Source organism: Dipteris shenzhenensis, chromosome 27, assembly GCF_047967505.1.
Source record: "Dipteris shenzhenensis isolate YYH24624 ecotype China chromosome 27, Dip_SZ_1.0, whole genome shotgun sequence".
In the NCBI taxonomy this organism is placed as follows: Eukaryota; Viridiplantae; Streptophyta; class Polypodiopsida; order Gleicheniales; family Dipteridaceae; genus Dipteris; species Dipteris shenzhenensis.
In genome coordinates, this window is record NC_141622.1 from 5,209,655 (window position 1) to 5,229,342 (window position 19,688).

At 43.4% G+C, this 19,688-nt stretch overlaps 1 protein-coding gene across 1 annotated transcript; it reads right to left on the minus strand.

Moving 5' to 3' along the window:
• Positions 1-16,426: 16,426 nt before the first annotated feature.
• Positions 16,427-19,169, minus strand: LOC147883775 (F-box protein FBW2-like). Its single transcript, XM_087398798.1, has 3 exons — positions 18,817-19,169; positions 18,117-18,553; positions 16,427-17,614 (listed from the first exon to the last, which is right to left on the minus strand). Exons 2-3 carry the CDS (start codon positions 18,446-18,448, stop codon positions 17,002-17,004), a joined length of 945 nt encoding a protein of 314 aa, XP_087254924.1. The 5' UTR covers positions 18,449-18,553; positions 18,817-19,169; the 3' UTR covers positions 16,427-17,001.
• Positions 19,170-19,688: the final 519 nt, after the last annotated feature.

Here is a 19,688-nt window from a genome sequence, read left to right on the forward strand (position 1 = left end):
TGCTTCTGCCCAATACTGATTTGAAAGATGCTTCTCACTAAGCATTGCTCTGTTAAAGTTCCATTCTTCCTTTCAGCTCTTGCATTCTACTCAGGAGTATCTGCACAAGTGAATTGTCTTCGAATGCCGTGACTTTTGAAAAGTTCATGAATGCTAAAGACATGTATTCACCTCCTCTATCTGATCTCATGACTTTGATCTTTCTTCAGGTCTAGTTTTCTTCCATGGCTTTGAATTCTTGAAATTTGCAAAACACTTCAGATTTCTCTTTGAGAAAGTAGACCCAACAATATTCGTTGTAGTTGTCGATGAAAGTCAAGTAGTAAAGTGAACCATTAATGTTGCAGGTTTGGTTTGATATCATGACAAAATATGAAGAGGGGAGAGGAGAAGAGTGGAGATGAGGAGAGAGGGCACATATAGAGCGCACACCACAAATGACTAGTTGTACACTAGATTTAGTTGAAAATGTAGAATATATACAAACCTATTTAGGGTTAGGGTTAGGGCATCTAACCCTTTCCTTTAGAGCACATATGATAACATGATGTTGAGCACGATCTCTCAACATGATATATGGATAAGCCTCTACCACAAAGCCCTAGATAGTCTCTAACATAGAGCCATTGACATTGTGATGATATTCCACTTTGGATGACATTCATTAATTTGCCTTTGTAAGCCATATAGTATGTACTAAATACTCTTTTGATTCGGCCCTCATAAGTCTTGAGAAAAGGAAATAGATCCATTGCATGCTTGCATGGATGAGGCTCCACTATCTGATCATGCACATTTGTAGATAAGCCCTCAACATGAAGCTATTCTGTCTACATTAGCATAGACTGCCTTTTGTGATGGACAACTAGCACATTGTAGTTAAGCCCTCAACATTCGACCCTTTCATCTCTATTAGATTTTGAAGATATATGCACAATATATCATACTTGGATTCAGTTATCACCACTACTTCATATCAATAACATGTCCCTTAACATAATAACATTTTAGCATCATCTTAGTCTTACCACAATATAGAATCGATGTAAAGATTCTTTCCATATAATCATAATGCTCAACACACACTACTTTGATCTTTGCAAAATTTACCTTTTTTAGTCTTGGTGGTTGCTATTGTGTGCAAATAAAAAACCAAAAAGATATATTGTAAGTGCAACCTCTACATACGCAATGCAATTTAATAGGTAGTGTTAGAATAAATTGCACTACTATAGAGAGGAATATAAGGCCATAGGGACAGTCCCTAGCCCTAACCCTAGGAGTCAAAGATGTATATATGAGTTACATATCATGTGTAATCCTCTCTGCCTTGCTTTTTCAACATCATATGTGGGATGCATCGGTGTGCATCCTACATGGCAATAACAAGTCTTAGATATACACTCCCCCCATAGGGCACCCAAACATTTTCCAAAACCCACCCGGCCATTGCTATTCCCCCTCTTCTTGATTTCATTTTGTGCACATGGCCCCTTCTATGAATCCTCGTCTTTCACCATCACTTCTCTCCTCTCATCATTGCATTGTGCATTTACACATTGAATGCAGAATGGGCTCCCCATCCTTCTACCCTACTCTCACCATGACTTCTTCATCATCCTCCTTATTAGCATCCTATGTGTACATTGTGCACATTCCATTTTCTATCGTCACTTCTCTCCTCTTGTCTTTGTATTGTGCAATCAAACATTGAATGCAAAATGGGCTTCCCCTCCTTCTACCCTACTCTCACCATGGTTTCTTCTTCATCCTATTCATTAGAACTTGCCTCCACCCCTCTGGATTTCCACTATCTAGTGGGATTTCCCCAACCATAGGGTTAGACATCACCCATTTCTACTTCCATCCATTGTTGGTGCCATCCCACCCGATCAATTGGTCCTTCCTCATCTACTCTTGTGACAACTATGCCTCCCCTTGACATGGATATCCTCCACTCCTTTAATGGCTTCCTCCAACTCCACCTCACCACATACCTCTCCTATCAACCTTAGCTCTTCTGTTTGCTCCTTACTGGAGCCATCTCTACTCTACTTGCAGCTACTATCTTGAGTGCACCATTTTCTTCTTTCCCTATGTCACTTATAACATGCATTCTAATTATTCTATTGCTCCTACCAAGTTTCACTTGTTAAGCCACACCTATCGACCCCTTCTTTATATCTCTTCTACCACATTCTTTTATGTCCTTACTTGACATATTCCTCTTGTATTTTTCTCAAGCTTCCCATTTGCTTCTTCCTTGGGCCATATCTACTCTACTTGCACCTAATTCCTTGAGTGCACCATGTGATCCTTCCCCTACATCCCTTGTAACACACATTTAGACTACTTCCTTGGTCCTACCACCAAGTTTCACATGTTATGCCATAGCTTATATCCCCTCACTTTACATCTCTTCTACCATCTATTCATCCATATCCTTACTGGACATACTATACTTGACCTCTCCATACCTACCACTACTTGAGACAAACCTATCTATATAAGTTTAGGTGATGAGGAGGAAGGACCAGGCCCCAAGATCGCCTCATGGAAGAAAGAATTGCATGTGAATTTTGGTTGTGACCCCTAGATTTACTTTTGGATCCTGCTTTAGTAGATGCCTTGGGTTTGTCATTTTTTTAATTTCAATTGATTTTAGTGTCTAAACATCATTTGCAATAGTGTGTCTGACCACATTCAATCATATAATGCCATGTGCCCTTAGTGATTATAGCTAAGATCCCTCACCATACAACTTGACAAAGGGATAGATATTTGGGCATCCCAAAGGTAGAACTTTGTGATGAAGCAAAGTAAAAACGATAATTTTGAATGCATATGAGAGGTCTAGGCATGGCCTTGCCATCCTACTAACTCCAACACAAATTCTTCCTCTATTTGACTAGGAAATTAGCCTGACCTTAAGGATGATACCCCTTCACTCGAAAAATTGATGCTATCGCTTGTCTCCGTTGTGTCTTGTACACTTTTGCTTAGTTGATATATGATTAGATTGCCTCATATTTCAAGAGCACATGCAAGAAAACCAACCTAGACAATGGCAAGAAGATCATGATAGTCTATGACTACTACGGTCATGAAGGACATGAAGAGAAGAATTGTTACAAGAAAGCTTATGACAGCCAAAACAAAGAAGCCAATAGCAACTCCAAAGTAGGATTTCAATATGCAAGTCTAGTTCAATACGAAACACTATAGTAATTGACATTGATGACGATCATGCCTACTAGCCTAAAGCATGTCGACAATTCTTTTGGTTTTTTTGTCAGGTTTTGTAGTAGTATTTTGATGGTATCTCTTTTGATAGCTTCTTTTTTTAATGTTCCCTACTTACTTTCTAATAGGGGTTCTAGAGGGGATCATGCTTCCCAACACTTGGCAACCATGCATTTATGCATGAACATGGCAAGTATAAGGTGGCTTGTGGATTGCATTCTTTCTCTTTCACCCGAATTCTTGGCGATGGAGTTTGACCTTTGGCTTCTCTTGAGAGTTGTCCTTGAGCTGGTGGCAAGATTTTGATTGGAGAATTGTGATGGAGATTCAAGAATAAGGCAAGCTCTTAGCATTAGGTGGAGATTATAGGCTTATCTCTATATAGTTGTAGTTTTGAGTTGCTATGTGTGTGGTGAGCCTTGGGGCTTCTTGAGTAGGAGTAGAGTATTTTGGAGCTTGTTGCATTTGTTGCAGCTATTGTACACCTTGAAATCTTGTGTTGCCTTGCATCACGAACCTGTATCGCTCATTCCTATATGATTATCTCTAGCTGCAAGTGTCGCACAGCAATCTGGGTGTTGATTTCTCATGATAAAGTTCTATCATTTTATGTAGAAGGGATTTGGTGTTTAGGGTTGTGAGTCTGTGTTGCTTCTTTGTAAGGTTTTGTACGTTAATACAAATCTAGTCGGATTGAGTGATCGAGTTCATCTTCATAATATAGATTTAGTATTTTGTATGAATTGTCTTTTGGGTGCTTAATGTTAAGGTGACAATTTATGTTCTTAATACCCACAACTTTGAATGCTTGGTAGAATACTTTCTCTAAGATATAGAGAAATCAACAAGCAAGCATACTAGTACTATTCCTCCCTAAAAAACATTACAAGATAATATAGCTTGAACGCTTTATAAAACCCCTCAAAGCCTTGTAGTATTTTAATGATGACATTTATTTAAAAAACTTACAAGAAATGATACTTTAAAAAACTTACAAGAAATGATACTTTATATATACTTTTTGTAGTTTGGAGACTTTGTAAAACACTTTCAAAATTTTCATATTGCTTTGACAATCAACAAAGAAAGCATGCTACATTGAAAAAAAGGCAAATGTTAAAAAATAGAATTTGACAATGTTTATGCCTTTAAAAAAAATGCTACACTTTTTGTTACTATGGATATTTTACAAAATACTTTTAAAAAAAGAATTACAAAATTCCAAAAATGGTATGACAATGAGTAATGAAAGTATAAGACAATGACAAAAGAGGCAAATAACAAAAGAAAAAATTTGACATACATACCAAATGCATTACTTCAAAAAAGTTTAAGACGACATTAGTTTGGTTACTATATAAAAATTAATGGGGAAAAATAGATGAATAATTCTTTTAGATTATAAGACACCCACTGCAAAAATGGGAACTGTATAAAAAAATTTCCTATTCTAAAAACAACCTAAGAACCTAGATATATAAACAAACTAAGAAACAAGTTGATTTTTAATTTTGATCTTTGGAATAAACAAACCAAAACAACAATCGATCAAAGGATCATTGATAGTGTACATCATGATCATTCACAATGCATTTATAAACTACCCCTACATATTACATGATTGCTTATTTGACAAAATAAAGTTAATGATAGAAACAAAACCAACGTTGGATCCATTATAAGTAAACATAAAATAATCATAGATTTGATAAACCATAACGATTAAGAGACAAAATATTTCTTACAAAATTTTTTATTGTTAACCCATCTACAAACCACACACAGTAATACGTAACCCACATGAGCATCTCCACAACAAAATGGACTTGGAGAGACTTGTTTTGCCTCCCATGGGCTACATCATTTGTAAGAATACGTATGTACTCATGGTCAATGACACGTGGACGACTATACATGTGTTACAAAAGCAACTTCCATTGTGGAGCCATTACAAATTGTATACGATGATCTGAAAAAATAAAAAAGAGAATACCAAAATGACAAGCCCTCATTAGGCCACTAATCCATTCCTTATGAGTACCTTTTGAGGGCCTAGATCTTGGACTAAGGTCTTCTACCTTGGCGTGGTGTCACACGAACGTGAAGTTATGATAAACCGTGACTAACTTTGGCTTAGGGGACTAGCCCATGGGAAGCGACACTTCGCAGAAGTCCATAGGTGCACATAGTAGGCCTACTTGCTAGAGGCAAGGCAAGGTTTAGAGGGGCCATAAAGTTAAGCCCAAGGAAACCAATGTTTCATTGGTTAGAAGGGTTAGGATTTAAGTGTGAGGGGAAAACCAATGTTCCATTGGTTTTGTGAGATTAGAGCATTAATGAGGGGGACACGCAGTCCCTCATGCACACCTACCCTCTTCCTCTCCTTCCAAGGCAAAAAGGCACGGGATTTTTGATGTGGGTGGCTTCTCTCTTTTTCTCACACCAGCCTACTCCAGATCTCATACACACACCTCGCCCCACCACTTGCATGTTGTTCACCAGGGGGGAGTCAAGGATGCGACATTGAAACTGCATAGTGGCCGAGCTAAGGACCACGAGGGGCTATGCACTGAGTTTATCGCATATGGGATCGACACGTTAGCCTTGATCCTAGCAAAGCTATTCAATGACGTTGTTTTCCTTGGCTTCTCCCGCACTTAGACACTCAACACCATCACCCCCATCCACAAGGCAGGGGATCCCATGGACGCGGCTAACTACAGGACTATCATGATTGGACATGTGATGTCCAAGATCTATGCAGCAATATTGGATGCGTCGGTCAGCCTGTCCGCAGAGATGAGAGGGCTCAGAGCAGAGGGTCAGGCCGGTTTCAGGCGAGACCATGGGACTATGGATCACATCCTTACACTCAGGAGTGTCATAGAGGAGGCTAGATCATGGAAGGAGAGGGTATATTGCTGCTTTGTGGATTTTCGCAAAGCCTTTGACATAGTACCTCGAGCGCGACTCATCACATGCCTACAGGCACTGGGATTTGATCAGGAGATCATTTGGGCAGTCATGGCACTTTACGAGAGTCTCAAGTCGAGTTCGGACAGGCGCAGGTTGGAAAGATGAGACTTGAGTACCATAGGGGTCAAACAGGGTTGTCCCTTATCACCAACCCTCTTTGGCCTCTACATCGATGAGCTTGAGACTTTCATGGGGGCTTCCGGAGGGACCGGTTGCTCATTGCCGGGATGATCATCAGGATTCTTCTTTATGCAAAAAATGTGGCACTCTTGTCGTCCACACTCGAGGGGCTCCAGTGACACCTGGATGCACTGCAGGCTTTTTGTTTATCCCATGATTTGGAGGTCAACCTTGGCAAGACCAAGATCATGAACTTTAACACCTCTCAAGCAAACATGCAATGGAAGCAATTCACTTTTAGTGGGTCATAAGTTGAGATCGTATCCTCATACACTTACTTGGGGGTCATCTTCTCCAGCCCGATCTTCACGATGAGACCAGCGATGCAAGCCAGAATGAGTAGGGGATACGCCTCACTGGCTCGGCTAGAGAGACAGTGCTTCCACTCCCACTTCCAGGACCCTCGGACCAAGGCTCTTCTCGTCGACTCCTTGGTTCGACCACAGCCATTATGTATGGCAGCCCTTGTTGGGGACATGACATGTCAGAGATAGAGTAGACACGGGTGGAGCGCTTGCAGATCCTCATGCTTTCACAGATGATCTGGGGGAAACCATCTGTACCACATCATATCATTCAGGCCGAGTTTGGTGCTTCTCCACTCCAACTAGATGCAACCTTTCAGACCATCAGATATCTACACCGGGTTAGATCATATGGAGACAGTACATCAAGGAGACTGAGGTTGCCATGGTTGGCTCTCGATTCCTCCATGAGGTTGGCAACAGAGGGAGACGAGCCATGCTGGTATGCACGGACTCACAGATGGTTTGTGAGAATAGGGTTTCACATTGATAGGATACATCCTTTTCAGTATAGTTTAAATGCCCCTCCGGTACTCCCACCCACCATCCTGATTGGGCCACACACCAACCAGGTCATTCGAGAGAATCTCCTACAGCTACATACCTTTCGGACCTGGTTGGAGCCAAGGGAGCTTCTAGTGAAGTTGAGTTTCTACAAAGATTACTATCTTCGTATTTTGGAGGAGGGATTCATCACACCACCGGGGTACACTGAGCTTCATATGCCTCACTCACTACGGATCTCCATCGGACAGTTTCGGATATCATCACACCGCCTCCGCATAGAGACCGGCAGAGCAAAGGGGATCCCTAGGGAGCATCGCATATGCACACTGTGCGACTGTTAGGAGGTTGAGTCGAAGGAGCATTTTAATTTTCAGGTGCCCAGTGTACTACGAGATTCGAGGCTGCTACCACTCTCTTCAGAGACAGCTCCGGGCTCCTTTCCAGATTCCTCGCCTACCCAAATCAGAGATGCCTTGTGGCCTTCATTCATGAGGGGGTCCGACACAGAGAGTACTTACTCAGGCGATTGGGTTTAGCCACACCATCAGACACCTCTTAGAGCAAGATTACAGAGTTCTTCCCATTGAGTGACATTAATCGTCCAGACTCTAGCCGCAGACGTGACAAAGACCCCGACCCCACGACTACAGCACGACACACGAGACATCAAGGAGACACACAGATCACTATGGGGGACCTCCCGTCATTGTTTAGACTCGAGACACGTCCCACGGGAGTCATGATGGCTCTAGTCTTGCGTTGAGTCTCCTCCAGGAGACCAAGACGCACGACACCCCTTGACGGATGCCAACGTCCCATCATCGACGATGCACCAGCCGGGGCAACATGACATACGGAGGATTCCGCTCTGCTCCCGTCTTTATTTCTTTTCATTGTCACACCCAGATGTATTTGATTATGTATGATCAGACTTAGGACTCAGCACGGGTGATGATGCTCGTTTACTAGCTCCACCCTTACGATGATTTGTATCAGGTTTTCTTTCAGTCTCAAAGCCATCGGTCTTTCGAAGACTCTAGTAAATTTTCTTTCTTTCTTTCACACATCCCGACTCTCTCTCTCTCTCTCTCTCTTTCCAAGGCTTCCGTACAGCTGTACGAAAGTATTAATTATTGATTGCACGATCTGTTGCACGAAATCCAAGGTGGACATTCTTTTTGCTGACTATACGAAAGAGGCATGCATCCTTAAGCTATTTGTACGAATGATTGCACGCTTCTCGTGGCAATTCGGCATTGATTTCGAGACTGATGTACGATTGTTTTCTACACAGTGTTCGAGGTGCACGCTTCACTAGGCGAATCTTACAAGCTACGTTGATCTTCCTCCTTCTCCTGCTCGTGATCCTCTTGCTCTTTTCCTCTCTCTAATTTCCAGCCCGTTATCTCTCTTCCTTCCCCTCTCCAAGCTGCCATTTTCTCCTGCTAGCCTCCACATTGGATTTGCTGCCCGTGGAGAGGCTCTGGACTGGATTGGAGTTCCTTGGAGTTGGATTGAAGTCGTTTGAAGCTGTTTTGAATTCTCTTGTCACTATCCCTTTCACGTTGATTGCATTTGGTGATTTTGGAAGCTTGTTATTGCTCCATTTATTGTTAGAAGCCCCTCTTGGCCATTCAGGCAGTGATTGGGCACCCAGTCATAGAGGGTGTAACAAGATTAGGGTCAAAGGGGCAGTGTGTGGATTTTCTTCCTGAAGCTTGGTCACCCTGAGAGGCTAGTCAATGGGTTGTGGGATTGCCAAACCTGGTTAAGTAAGTTGGATGCTTTGTGGAATGCTTGGACACCTTTACAATTCATCATTGACAATGGTGAATACCTTGGCCTTGCCTTGGCACTTCGGTACTAGTGTGTGCACTAGGATGGAATGCAAGTTGTAGCCAAGTTTGGCTTGGACAATGAAATTGCCCGTCGGGCAGAGCATAAGGGTGAGCCCTTGTTGTATGTACCGATTTCATTCCTAAAGAAATAAATAAATACCGGAAGGGGCGCAAAGTGTTTGGGGTGGTTCATAGCAGGGGCACTCTAGTCTCCATCCAGTTATTTTTTTGAGTGGTATTGTTTAAAGTTAAGTGGTTGGAAATGATGCAATGTGGCTTTGAGTAATGAATATGCAATGCAAGTTATGGTCTACTGCCCTTTAGGAAACTGAAGGCCGGTTACATGTGTCTTAGCTATCAAGACTCTTGATCTTTGACTCACAACTCTAGCTTCCTCGTGGGTGGACTAGGGCAAGAAGTCTCTATGCTGTGTGTAAAAATTATACTCCTCATATACCATAAAGCTTTGATTAATGGAACAAAGAATCAATGATTTTGTATGTTCAACAACAAATTCAAGCAACAAATGCATATTTCCAACTACTGCAAAGATACAACACACTTACCTTTCACAGAAATGTACTCTAACCAAAAATTAATTTTAACAAAAAAAAAAGCCCTATTTAGGATTGAAAGTGCAACAATTACTTTTAACAAAAAAATTCCCTACCAAAACAAACCTACAACAAAGTGTGGGAGATGAAAAAAACAAGCATATGCCATCATAAATAAACATTTTAGCCATGAAAATAACTAAAAAGAGAAGTGTTAATGAACAAGCAATAAAAAGATTCAAGAAAGACAAGAGAGCTATAGCAATTTACAAAAGAGGGAATTTTGAAGCCCAAATGTGCTATAATCTTCTCCGCTCCCACTAAGAGGTGTGTGTCATAGACCAAATGTGATTGGCATGAAGAGAAACCCAAGGAGGAGGCAGCAAAACCTTATCCAAAGATGTAATTGTTGTGATGTCAGCTAACGGTAGTGCATGGCAAACTTGATTAACTGATTGGAGAACCCAATCTTTGAGGCGGTCAACAATCTCAAGACAAGGTACTGGTTGAACATCATGGAGCATTGTGATAATAAATGCCATAGGGGCCTATAATGATGGCCCAAAGCATATTGTTTGACAACTACTAGAAAAGAGATCACCATACTAGTAGCATCACGCACATCATCCACAAGGCAAATTCCTTTAGACCAAAGAAAAGAAGAATAGAAAGGTTCTTGGGGGTGTGAACACCTTTGGCTCTCGACATGCAAATAGTTTCTAGCAATAGTATCGCTGCCATTCCATTTTTAAGGTGGGAAAGTATGTGCTTCTAAACAGAAAGCAAGCAAGAGACAAAAGGGCATTCCTTTACTTTGCCATCAATGTAACACACTAGAAAGTCCCATTGAGTAGGCTGCCAGAGACTAAAGGCAGTGGAAGACGAGTGTAGAATCAAGTGTCATATCGTATAAATCCATGGCTGATCACTTTTCCTTGTGAGTTAAAATATGCATGTGAATATTGGGGATATTTAGTCCCCCATGGATTGTAGGTGAGCAAAGATGATCTAGTGAAAGCAACCTGAGGGCTTTCCAAACAATAGCGTGACCTCCCAAAATCTCCATAGTATTAGACATAAAACAAGCAATGTCCTACTTGGTAAACATCGTCAATTGCAAATAAAACTCGAAACCAATATCGATTGAACTATGCAATGATGGACATGTAATGGCCAAGTGGACAACTTCCAACATTCCAGCTTCTTTTTAAGCATGTTAAACACCCAATTCATTTGTTGACGACGAGTGACTGTCCATCCAAAAGGGGTAGCAAAGGTGACGTATGAGTTGCGTGGGTGGAAGTATGTCCCATGGCCATAAAATATGATGCCAAGGTTTCTCATGGACAAAATGAAGTTTAGACTTTAAATATTTACTTATAGACCAACAACCATCCCATATAAAGGTAAAGCACGCATGAGGCATGAGCAGTGTAACCAAAAAACGCCCAAAACGAGGTGTCTTGAAAAAAATACCCTGGTATAAAAATGCCGTATGCAATTTCCGACACTCTTTTGCATCGTTTCAGCCGCCGATTTGTTGCTCTTGCTCCATGTTTTTGAGAGTGTAACACTGTATTTGAGAGCTCTTTTGAGAGAGAATCTGGAGGTAAATATTTATACAATATATATAATTTATGAAAAAATGCATTCACATTTCTAGGCGAAACGCCTGTCAAAACCTAGAAAAGTTTCTTGTGACATTGGGCATGAAAGATCCTGCTCTATGTTTAGAGGCAAGGAAAAGGAATCATCAGGATATGCCTGCACAATCAACGGCCTGCTGCCCTTACTCCAAACCATGCAAAGCACCTATAGCTACTAAATGACCCATATATTGAAGCATAGGATGAGTAGCTATGGCATAAAACAAAGCACTGAGAGGACAGCCCTACCATACTGAACAAAAAAGAGTCCATTGATCGGTAATATCACTTGCCAAAATGCCAACAACTTGGTTGTCTTGATATAACCAATTAATAACATGCCGCATTTGCCCCCCAAATCTTAGAGATTTCATAGTCTGTGAGATGAAATCCTGTTGTACAATATCAAAGGCATTATCCACCTGTAGTAAGAGAACATCCTGCTCAATGTATTTTGCATATTCAATCCCTGCATATGCATCGGCAATATTGTATACAATATGTCTGTGGGGTACCAAGTAGGGTGCCAACCCATCATGCAGAAAGCCTTTGGTACGAGCCACTATCATCTTACCAGCCAGCTTATAGATGACACACATAAGAGTAATGGGTCTCCAATCTGCAAAGGACTCACATTGTTGTTTTTTGGGGAATAGTTTAACCACTCCTCTTTTCCAACTTGGAGGCATCTGTTGAGTTTCCCATGCATGGTTAACCACATATAGCAATGCAGGTGAAATGGCATCTTGTAGGAGCATAACCAGCATGGTTATGCAGGCCAGACAGCGCATTTTGCAGGATATGATATTTTCTATGTAGGTGATAACTCCTTCTCAGGGGTAGTTCTTCTTGTGAAACATGCTCTTCAGCCAGTTGTGGCTTTGAATGATGGGATGGTCATTGGATTATCATATGCACCCCATCATTGGATAATCCAGTTTGATGGGATTATCGTTGGATGGTCATATGCATATGCTGGCCTCTGAGAGCGGTGCACTGGATTCATCTACTCTCTCAGTCTGGTCTCGTTGACCTTTGTGACTTTGCTTCTGGGTATATTTTCCCACATAATGCACATCTGCATATCGAGTCCGTTTATTATTGGTATATGTTAGATGCACATCAATATGTGGCTGATTATGCTTTCACGCATTCAAATCGTGCTCCTCTTTGGTTGCAGCTGTCTTTTTATGATATCCAGTAGGACAGATTGCCGGATGAAGGCTGCTCTTGATAAACAATAGTGATTTGCAGCACGAGGTATACAAAAACATGGTGTGGGATGCTGTTGCTCCTCTTTGGGCACATCGTCACCTAGATGTCGATCATGTATGGATAGCTTTTGTTACATAGTTGCACGAAACGGCCGTTTCTTGGCTGGAAACGGAAACGGCGAAACGAAAACGGCGTTTCTTGAAGAAACGCCGTTTCGTAAAACCTGTTTTTGCCCTAAATCCCAAAAGTCGTGATTTCGCCGCCTCCCGCCGATCGCACTCCTCCTGTGCATCCTTGCTGCTCTCTCCACCTTCTCTAAGCTCTCTCCATCCCTCCATCCTTTGCTCTTGGACTCTCCATCCCGTTTTCCTCGGACCTCCATCCTTCTCTCTCCATCCTCTTCATCCTTTGCTCCATCTTCTCCATCCTGCAAAAGCTGCAGCTTGGCAGCCTGCTCTCCATCCCTCCATCCTTCTTCTCTCCATCCTCTCTTTAATCTTACCTGTAACCTCTCCATCCTCCTTCACTTCTACCTCTAGGCTCTGATCCTCCAGGCTCCTTCCACCTCTCCATCCTCTTTTACCTCTGAGCTCTCCATCCTCCTTCTACCTCTCCATCCTTTCTCACTTGTGACCTCTCCATCCTCCTTCTCACCTCTCCATCCTCCTCAATGCTGAGAGATGCTTATTGGGTCCATGTCTCCCTCCTAGATAGTTATAAAGGAGGCACTGGCTCCAAGAAGTATGAATGATGCATTGATGCTTGAAGGCTGAAGCTTCAAGTCTAGATAATTGTATTATGTATGATTTGCAAATTGCACTCTATTGATAATTATATTATGTATAAAAAATAAAATTGTATACATAAATTGTATCATATTGCCGTTTCTTCCGTTTCCGTTTCGGCGGGGCCCGGAAACTCCGTTTCGTCCGTTTCTTCCGTTTCCGTTTCTTCCGTTTCCGTTTCGGCTGGTAACTATGTTTTGTTACCCATATGCAACATGCCATTCGTGACTATGGCAAGAATTTTATGCATAATCTTAGAGAGGATGTTGACAAAGCTAAAAGCTCAACAATTGATAGAAATCATCCATCTCTGAGAATTATCTCAAGATGAGGCTACTTGTCTATGTCAGGCTACTCACTTCCTTAAATGCAATGACCGCCAAAAGGTGGAGAAATGGGAAACCAGGGCCAGGCAGAGGGCTTTCACTGATAAGGGCTGCTCCTCAAAGGATGTCTTTAAGGCCTTACATTTTAAGAGGCAACCTACAAATATTTGCTATGTTGAAAATTTGGATGGTACTTGGACCGATTCCAGAGCGCAACTTGCTAAGGCATGTGCTAGTCAGCATCACATGCTGTTATGCTGCTAGACAGGAGGTACTTTAGCATAAGTCCAATTCTATCTCCTGAACAAGCTATGCAACTTGAAGTCCCTTTCATGAAGAGTGAATTAAAAGATGCCATCAGAGCATGTGGGAAATGGAAGAGTCTAGGTTGGGATGGTTTAACGGTGGAGTTTTTTCTTTAGGCCACTATATCATGCTGCAACCTCTTGACATAAGCACATACAATCCTCCATTTATCACATAACCCTTACAAATTATATGTATAGATTTACAAGTATGCACATACTATAGCACCCCCACATGGTAATCAAGACCGCATGTCCACCTCAAGATCCAAAGCATGATCCTAAGGGCCAGGCAATAAAGAAGGGAACTTCATCTTCGGAAACAAAGTACGGCACACAGTAATGCCCATACCAAAGTTCTCAGCAGGGGTGTGCCCACTAGAGGATGCACACATCCATGTGTGAGGTGGAATAGCACCCCAACTGGTAATCAAGGATACATGTCCACCCAAAGATCCCAAGCATGATCCTAAGGGCCAGGCAATAAGAGGTCAACTTCATCTTCCAGGAACAAAGTATGGCTCACAGTCACTGTTGCCCAAGTAATGCCCATACCAAAGTTCTCAGCAGGGGTGTGCAGAGGATGCACCCGTCCATGTGCGAGGCGAAAGAGTCTTAGTTGAGACAATTTTCTGTGGGGTTTGCCAACCTTCACTCGAGGACTTTTCCTTAGCTGTTGCTTGAGCTACAGGGGGGCATTGGAGTATTGCCATTGCTAGCAGGAGCAAATAGCAGGAGCAACCTTGGCCTTTCCTTTATCTTGGACTACAGAAACTGGCTTGTTAATTCTATTCTCAAGTCCAGAGGTCCCAGGGGCATCCTTATTCTGTACAGAAGCAGGCATTGCTTCAAGAGGCAACTTATGTAAAGCCATGGGACATTGCGAAGCCATATGCACACATGCACGGAATTGTCTACTTTGAATGTTCTATTTTGTTAGGCAGCTCTCTCTCTCTCTCTCACACACGCGCGCGCGCGTGCACGCGCGCACACACACACACACACGTAGGCCTGCACTCTAACAAAGCTTGCTTTTTCACCAATAGAGAGGGCTGAAAACTCAGGCTCTCCATTCCCATGTGGGCAGCTGTCACACTGATACGCCTGTCATCCCCTTTGAAGTCACAAGGCTTCTGGATTGAGGCTAAAGCTTCCCTCTCTCTGCCATTACTGTCCCTATTCCTCTTTCCTCTGTCTGTCGTGTCTCTTTTTCGCTCCTTGGTCACTGCTTACGCTCTCTCTCCCTCTCCTTTCAAACGTCCCTTCTCTTTGTCACTCTCTTTCCCCCCCCCCCCCCCCCCCCCTCCTCTCTCTCTCTTTGTTGTGTGTAGGTATGTGCATTCCGTTGTGGTTGCTCAGTCTATCCAATCTTCTTGTTCCTCAGATTTGTTCGGCTTATTCGCTTTGTATTCATCAATTTCCTTGTCTATTTGCGTCTAGGACTCCGATTCATAAGCATTACACACCTATTTTGCATGATAAAAATTTTGACCCTATCCCCTACTTCAAAGTCCCGCCACCAGATCCAGGGCTCCTGAACAGGTCACCCACAGTGCTGCCTGCTGCTCCAGCCTCTTCATGTGCAGGGGCCCCAGAGTGGGCAGCAGCTCTGGACCACGAACAGCTTCAAGCAGGTACACAGATCTAAGCACCCAGAAGCTCCCAGCAGCCAGAACAGCAGATGCAGCTACCATAAAGGCACAGCAGATCGATGCCGTTTCGAATATTGTGGGACCAGGGGAAAGGCTACAGGCACATTGTTATTGCACTTTGTTGGCACAGATCACACAGACAAGCTGCCACATTAGGAAGGGGGGCTGAGATCAAGGGTCCCAACACCCTCTCATAGACACCCATCCACAGAAGGTGGGGTGGGTCTTCAATATCATATGTATCGCGAAGAGAGTAAGTATTTGCATATGCAATATCAGGAAGCCACCTCGCTACACAGGACAGACGTACCAACTCGGGCTCCTATTGCCCTCAATACCACATTTTTATTCCACAATATATACCTTTTTCGGCCTCTAATTCATCATGCATGAGGGGCGGGGTCACAACTGCAATACATATTGTACTACATAGAATGCAGCTTTACTGCAAGGTAGACAAACCACAGGACCACAGGTCCAGAAAAAGATGTCCATAATGATAAGATGAGAATAATGATCTCCCTCGAGAGAATGGGGCAGTTTGAGATCAAGAAACAGATGAAATACACTACGGCTAGGACCCAGCCTCACATCTTCCCTCTGAAAAAGAGGTTAGTATTTTGGCAGAATCTTATAATACAATCTAATAGTTCTGTACAGAAGGCGACCCCGTAAAAAGAACCATGCAAAATTTCCCCTTTAGTTCGCAATGAGCCATCTCCTTGAAGGAGGCTAGTAGGATGTCCAAACTGTCTTTATGGCCAATCTGCTCTAAAAAGCTGCCAGATGAGTTGACACAATCATATGTTGTAGTAACCATGACAGACTGTTGCCAAGACTAGATTGACAACAAGATGCAAACATGTAAGGTAATCTTTCTGAGAGATAGCACTTATACACATATGTACACTTACATGAAGAAAAGCCCAGTGAAGTGACTACGAATAAAGAGGGTCACATGGATTGCCCTTCTACAGTTTAATTACAATAAATCAAACACCCAGAGGAGGTTGTCACTTATGCTGAGGGTTTTCTACGAAACCACATGTTAAACAAAAACTAGAAAAACATTTACTCAGCCGTGCCACCCCTTGGTATGCTTCTAAACTCTCGGACAGGGCTTTCCCAAGTAGCTGTTACAGCAAACAGGTATTCCGATAGGAGCACGTTGTCTGCTTCTAGACCTGAAGCAGCAGACACCTTTGATCCTAAATATTACAAGCAGCACATTTCATTCTTGTAGTGCCCTAGCTCTTACTTACGAGGTGCAATTTGAAATCTTGTGCTTTGCTCTGAAGTATCGATGTTCAACCGGCATAGTCCAGAGTCCAGTTGCTCTATGCACATACAGAATGACTCTAAAGAACATCATCTTAGCTCTGGCTACTAGGAAGTGCCATACTCGCGGAATGTAGTTAACCAGCACTTATCAATTTATTGTGGGTGTGGGACCTTCACTTCGCCTAAGCTTAGGGAGATGGGGATGTATCAGGCCAGAAATATAGAGTACCGTTAATCTCTTCCTCATGCATGGCCATAGCGAGGTCATCAATATCCTCAAAATCACTGTCATCCCAAAGCCCCTCATCTGAATCGCCATAGTAATCTGAAGCATCTAAATCGGAGTCATCTGTATGATATGCGCTCTCATCCAACGGTACATGAAACACCTTAAACCTTTTTCTTGCATCCTTCACAAAACTTTCCTCCATGTTCAAGTGCCAACATCCTCGTAGATCCAGATATTCCAAGCTTGTGCACTTCTCGAGCAAAGCTTTCAATCCTGTGTTTGACAGCATCCCATGTACCATTTCAAGATGTTTCAGCTGTGGCATGGACTGAGCAATAGCAAAAGCCATGTCATCACTAGGAGGTGCATTGAAATCCTGTGGGTACATGTTCAAGTTGAGCCGCGTAATAAGGCGACAATTTTTCCCGAATGACTCAAGAGACGTTTTAGATACTGAAACACAGAAGCTGATATCCAAGTAGGTGATGCAAGGAAATTTGGCCGTGAGCTGACATAAGCAGTCGTCGGTCACTAAACTGCAAGGAATCCGAAGCACCTGAACTAGAGAACCACTGCACATCGCATTTTTATGAGAATCGGGGAGAAACAGTAACCAGAAAGTAAAGAAATCCGATCCTGCAAACACACTTTGAAAGCAATGCATAGAACAGGAAGGGGATCAAGAAGGTCTGTCCATAAAATCAATTAATGGGAAAAGCCTGGGTCCAATGAAGCCTTAGAAACATATTGGCAATGCAGTGGGGGGACTTAATGCAGGAGACGACATACAGAGCGACCAATTCCTGCAAGGAAAATGTACTATTACACAGAGCGACCAATCCTGGTGCTTCTTGTGACTACAAGCAAGGGAGGCTTCTAATGATGCGAACTGCAGAGTTTTTACGAGCCAAAAGGAAGAGCGAATTTTGAATGGTACAACGAAACAAGACTGGAAACGGTTATATGTAGCGGAATGAGCACGAGCCTCGATTCTAGAGAGCAAATCCACACAGCACAGACTGTCCTTGCAAATTTGCAACCTGTTGAGATTTCAAAATGAGGGAAGAGACAGACCTCCAAGCTATGACGCGAAGCATGCTGTCACTGGTGAGGCTGGGCACACAAATCTCTCTGAGACAGCCTCGGCTTCGATTCACCAATAGCATAATCATCTGCTCCATAGTTTCGGGGCTTCTGTTACGGCCCCATTCGTCGAGGTCCACTTTCTGCCAGCAGGCAGCGTCCTGAGAGACGCATCTCCATGTTCGACACACTCCAGGGATGGTGGTCAACATATCTTCTAAGGAAAGCTTGCTGAAGATCTTGGCGAGGGCATCGGGAAGCATGTCTGCCCAAGAAGGCCCAGCTTCTTCTTCTTCCTCCCGGACCTCCCCCGGGGTCTCCATTCTTCCAGGCAAGGTGAGTGGCTTGCTCCTCACACTGTGCAGGTCGCACGCTCCTTGCTGCTGCAGCTGCAAGAATTCTCTGGTCTTCCGCAGTTTCGTTCTTCTCTGCCAGAAACCACGAGTCTCTGTTAGGCAGACGAAATCCACTCTCTCACGGCCCGCGCTATGCGATTAAATCTGCCTCCCTCCCTCCCTCCTTTAAGCTGCATCTCCCTCTCGTCAGGGCCACGGCCCGCGTTATCAGCCGCTGCAACTATGCGCCGGATCGGAAGGGGACAATCTTTTTACACTCTCGGCCAAGAACTCTCTCCCCCTACGGCTGCCTTCCCCCATAAAAGGGCGCTCCGTGAAACGTCAAGAAAGACCACCTTTCCTTCTCCTCTTCCGGGCTATGACAAATCGCCATCTGCTGCGAGTCGAGAATGCACCCGTAATAACGGGCGCAATCCACAATCCAAATTCGTGTCTTTGCCAAGTACTTAACACTAAAAAAAGTAATGAAAGGCGAACCGGTTGGGCCTTGAAACAGTTTTGCTCTTTGTCCCGTATTGTCGTCCCCCTCCCTATCGCTCTGCGTGCATGGCCTGCGCGCCTCCTCGTGTGCAGAGCCGCTCTCCTCTCCCCGGACGACCAAAGCTCGGGAGTCGCAGAGGCCTAGCATCATTCATTCACATCACTATTCCCCGCGGCAAAGGTGCAGCGATGTTTATGTCAGCCTTTCAATTGGACTTCTTGCGTGTCCTTTTGCACTGACATGCGTGTAATATAAAATATTACAACCTGTCCGCGAGTCCGGATCCCGTGCTTGCTTCATGCACCGATCGATCGCCTCATACATACATACATGACAGGACGCGCCATACTCTCTCAAAACGGGTACGATTCGCACAACCCAACATCGGTCATGTCTTTGTCTTTCTAAGGTTTTTTTTCGTCAATGATTCTCCACTTGGTAGCAATGGCCTCAACCTTTTGGTCACTGCTGCCATAAGAGTCAAGACGATTTCCTTCACACGCTAAAATCGTCGTTCATTTAATAAGTGTTGGAAATCGCTCTCCATATGAGAGCTAGCATCTTTAGTTTGATTGGCTGCCCCATCAAGATCTCAAAGAGTTTTCCTCATTCAAGCCCAAAGCTAGCCATCTCCTTATTGGTTGGGCAAGGATTGGCACTCTGGTTTCCAAAACTGCACCCAAAAACTAGAGCTGCAAATCTCAGCTCCAATGGTGCTTCAAACTT

What these genes read in the sequence shown, in the direction of transcription:
- LOC147883775 (XM_087398798.1), bottom strand. Translation starts at nt 18,448, where the DNA reads ATGGAGACCCCGGGGGAGGTCCGGGAGGAAGAAGAAGAAGCTGGGCCT. An exon ending in CTTCGCGTCATAGCTTGGAG is followed by an intron (nt 17,615 to 18,116) that starts GTCTGTCTCTTC and finishes TGCGATGTGCAG; the next exon opens with TGGTTCTCTAGTTCAGGTGC.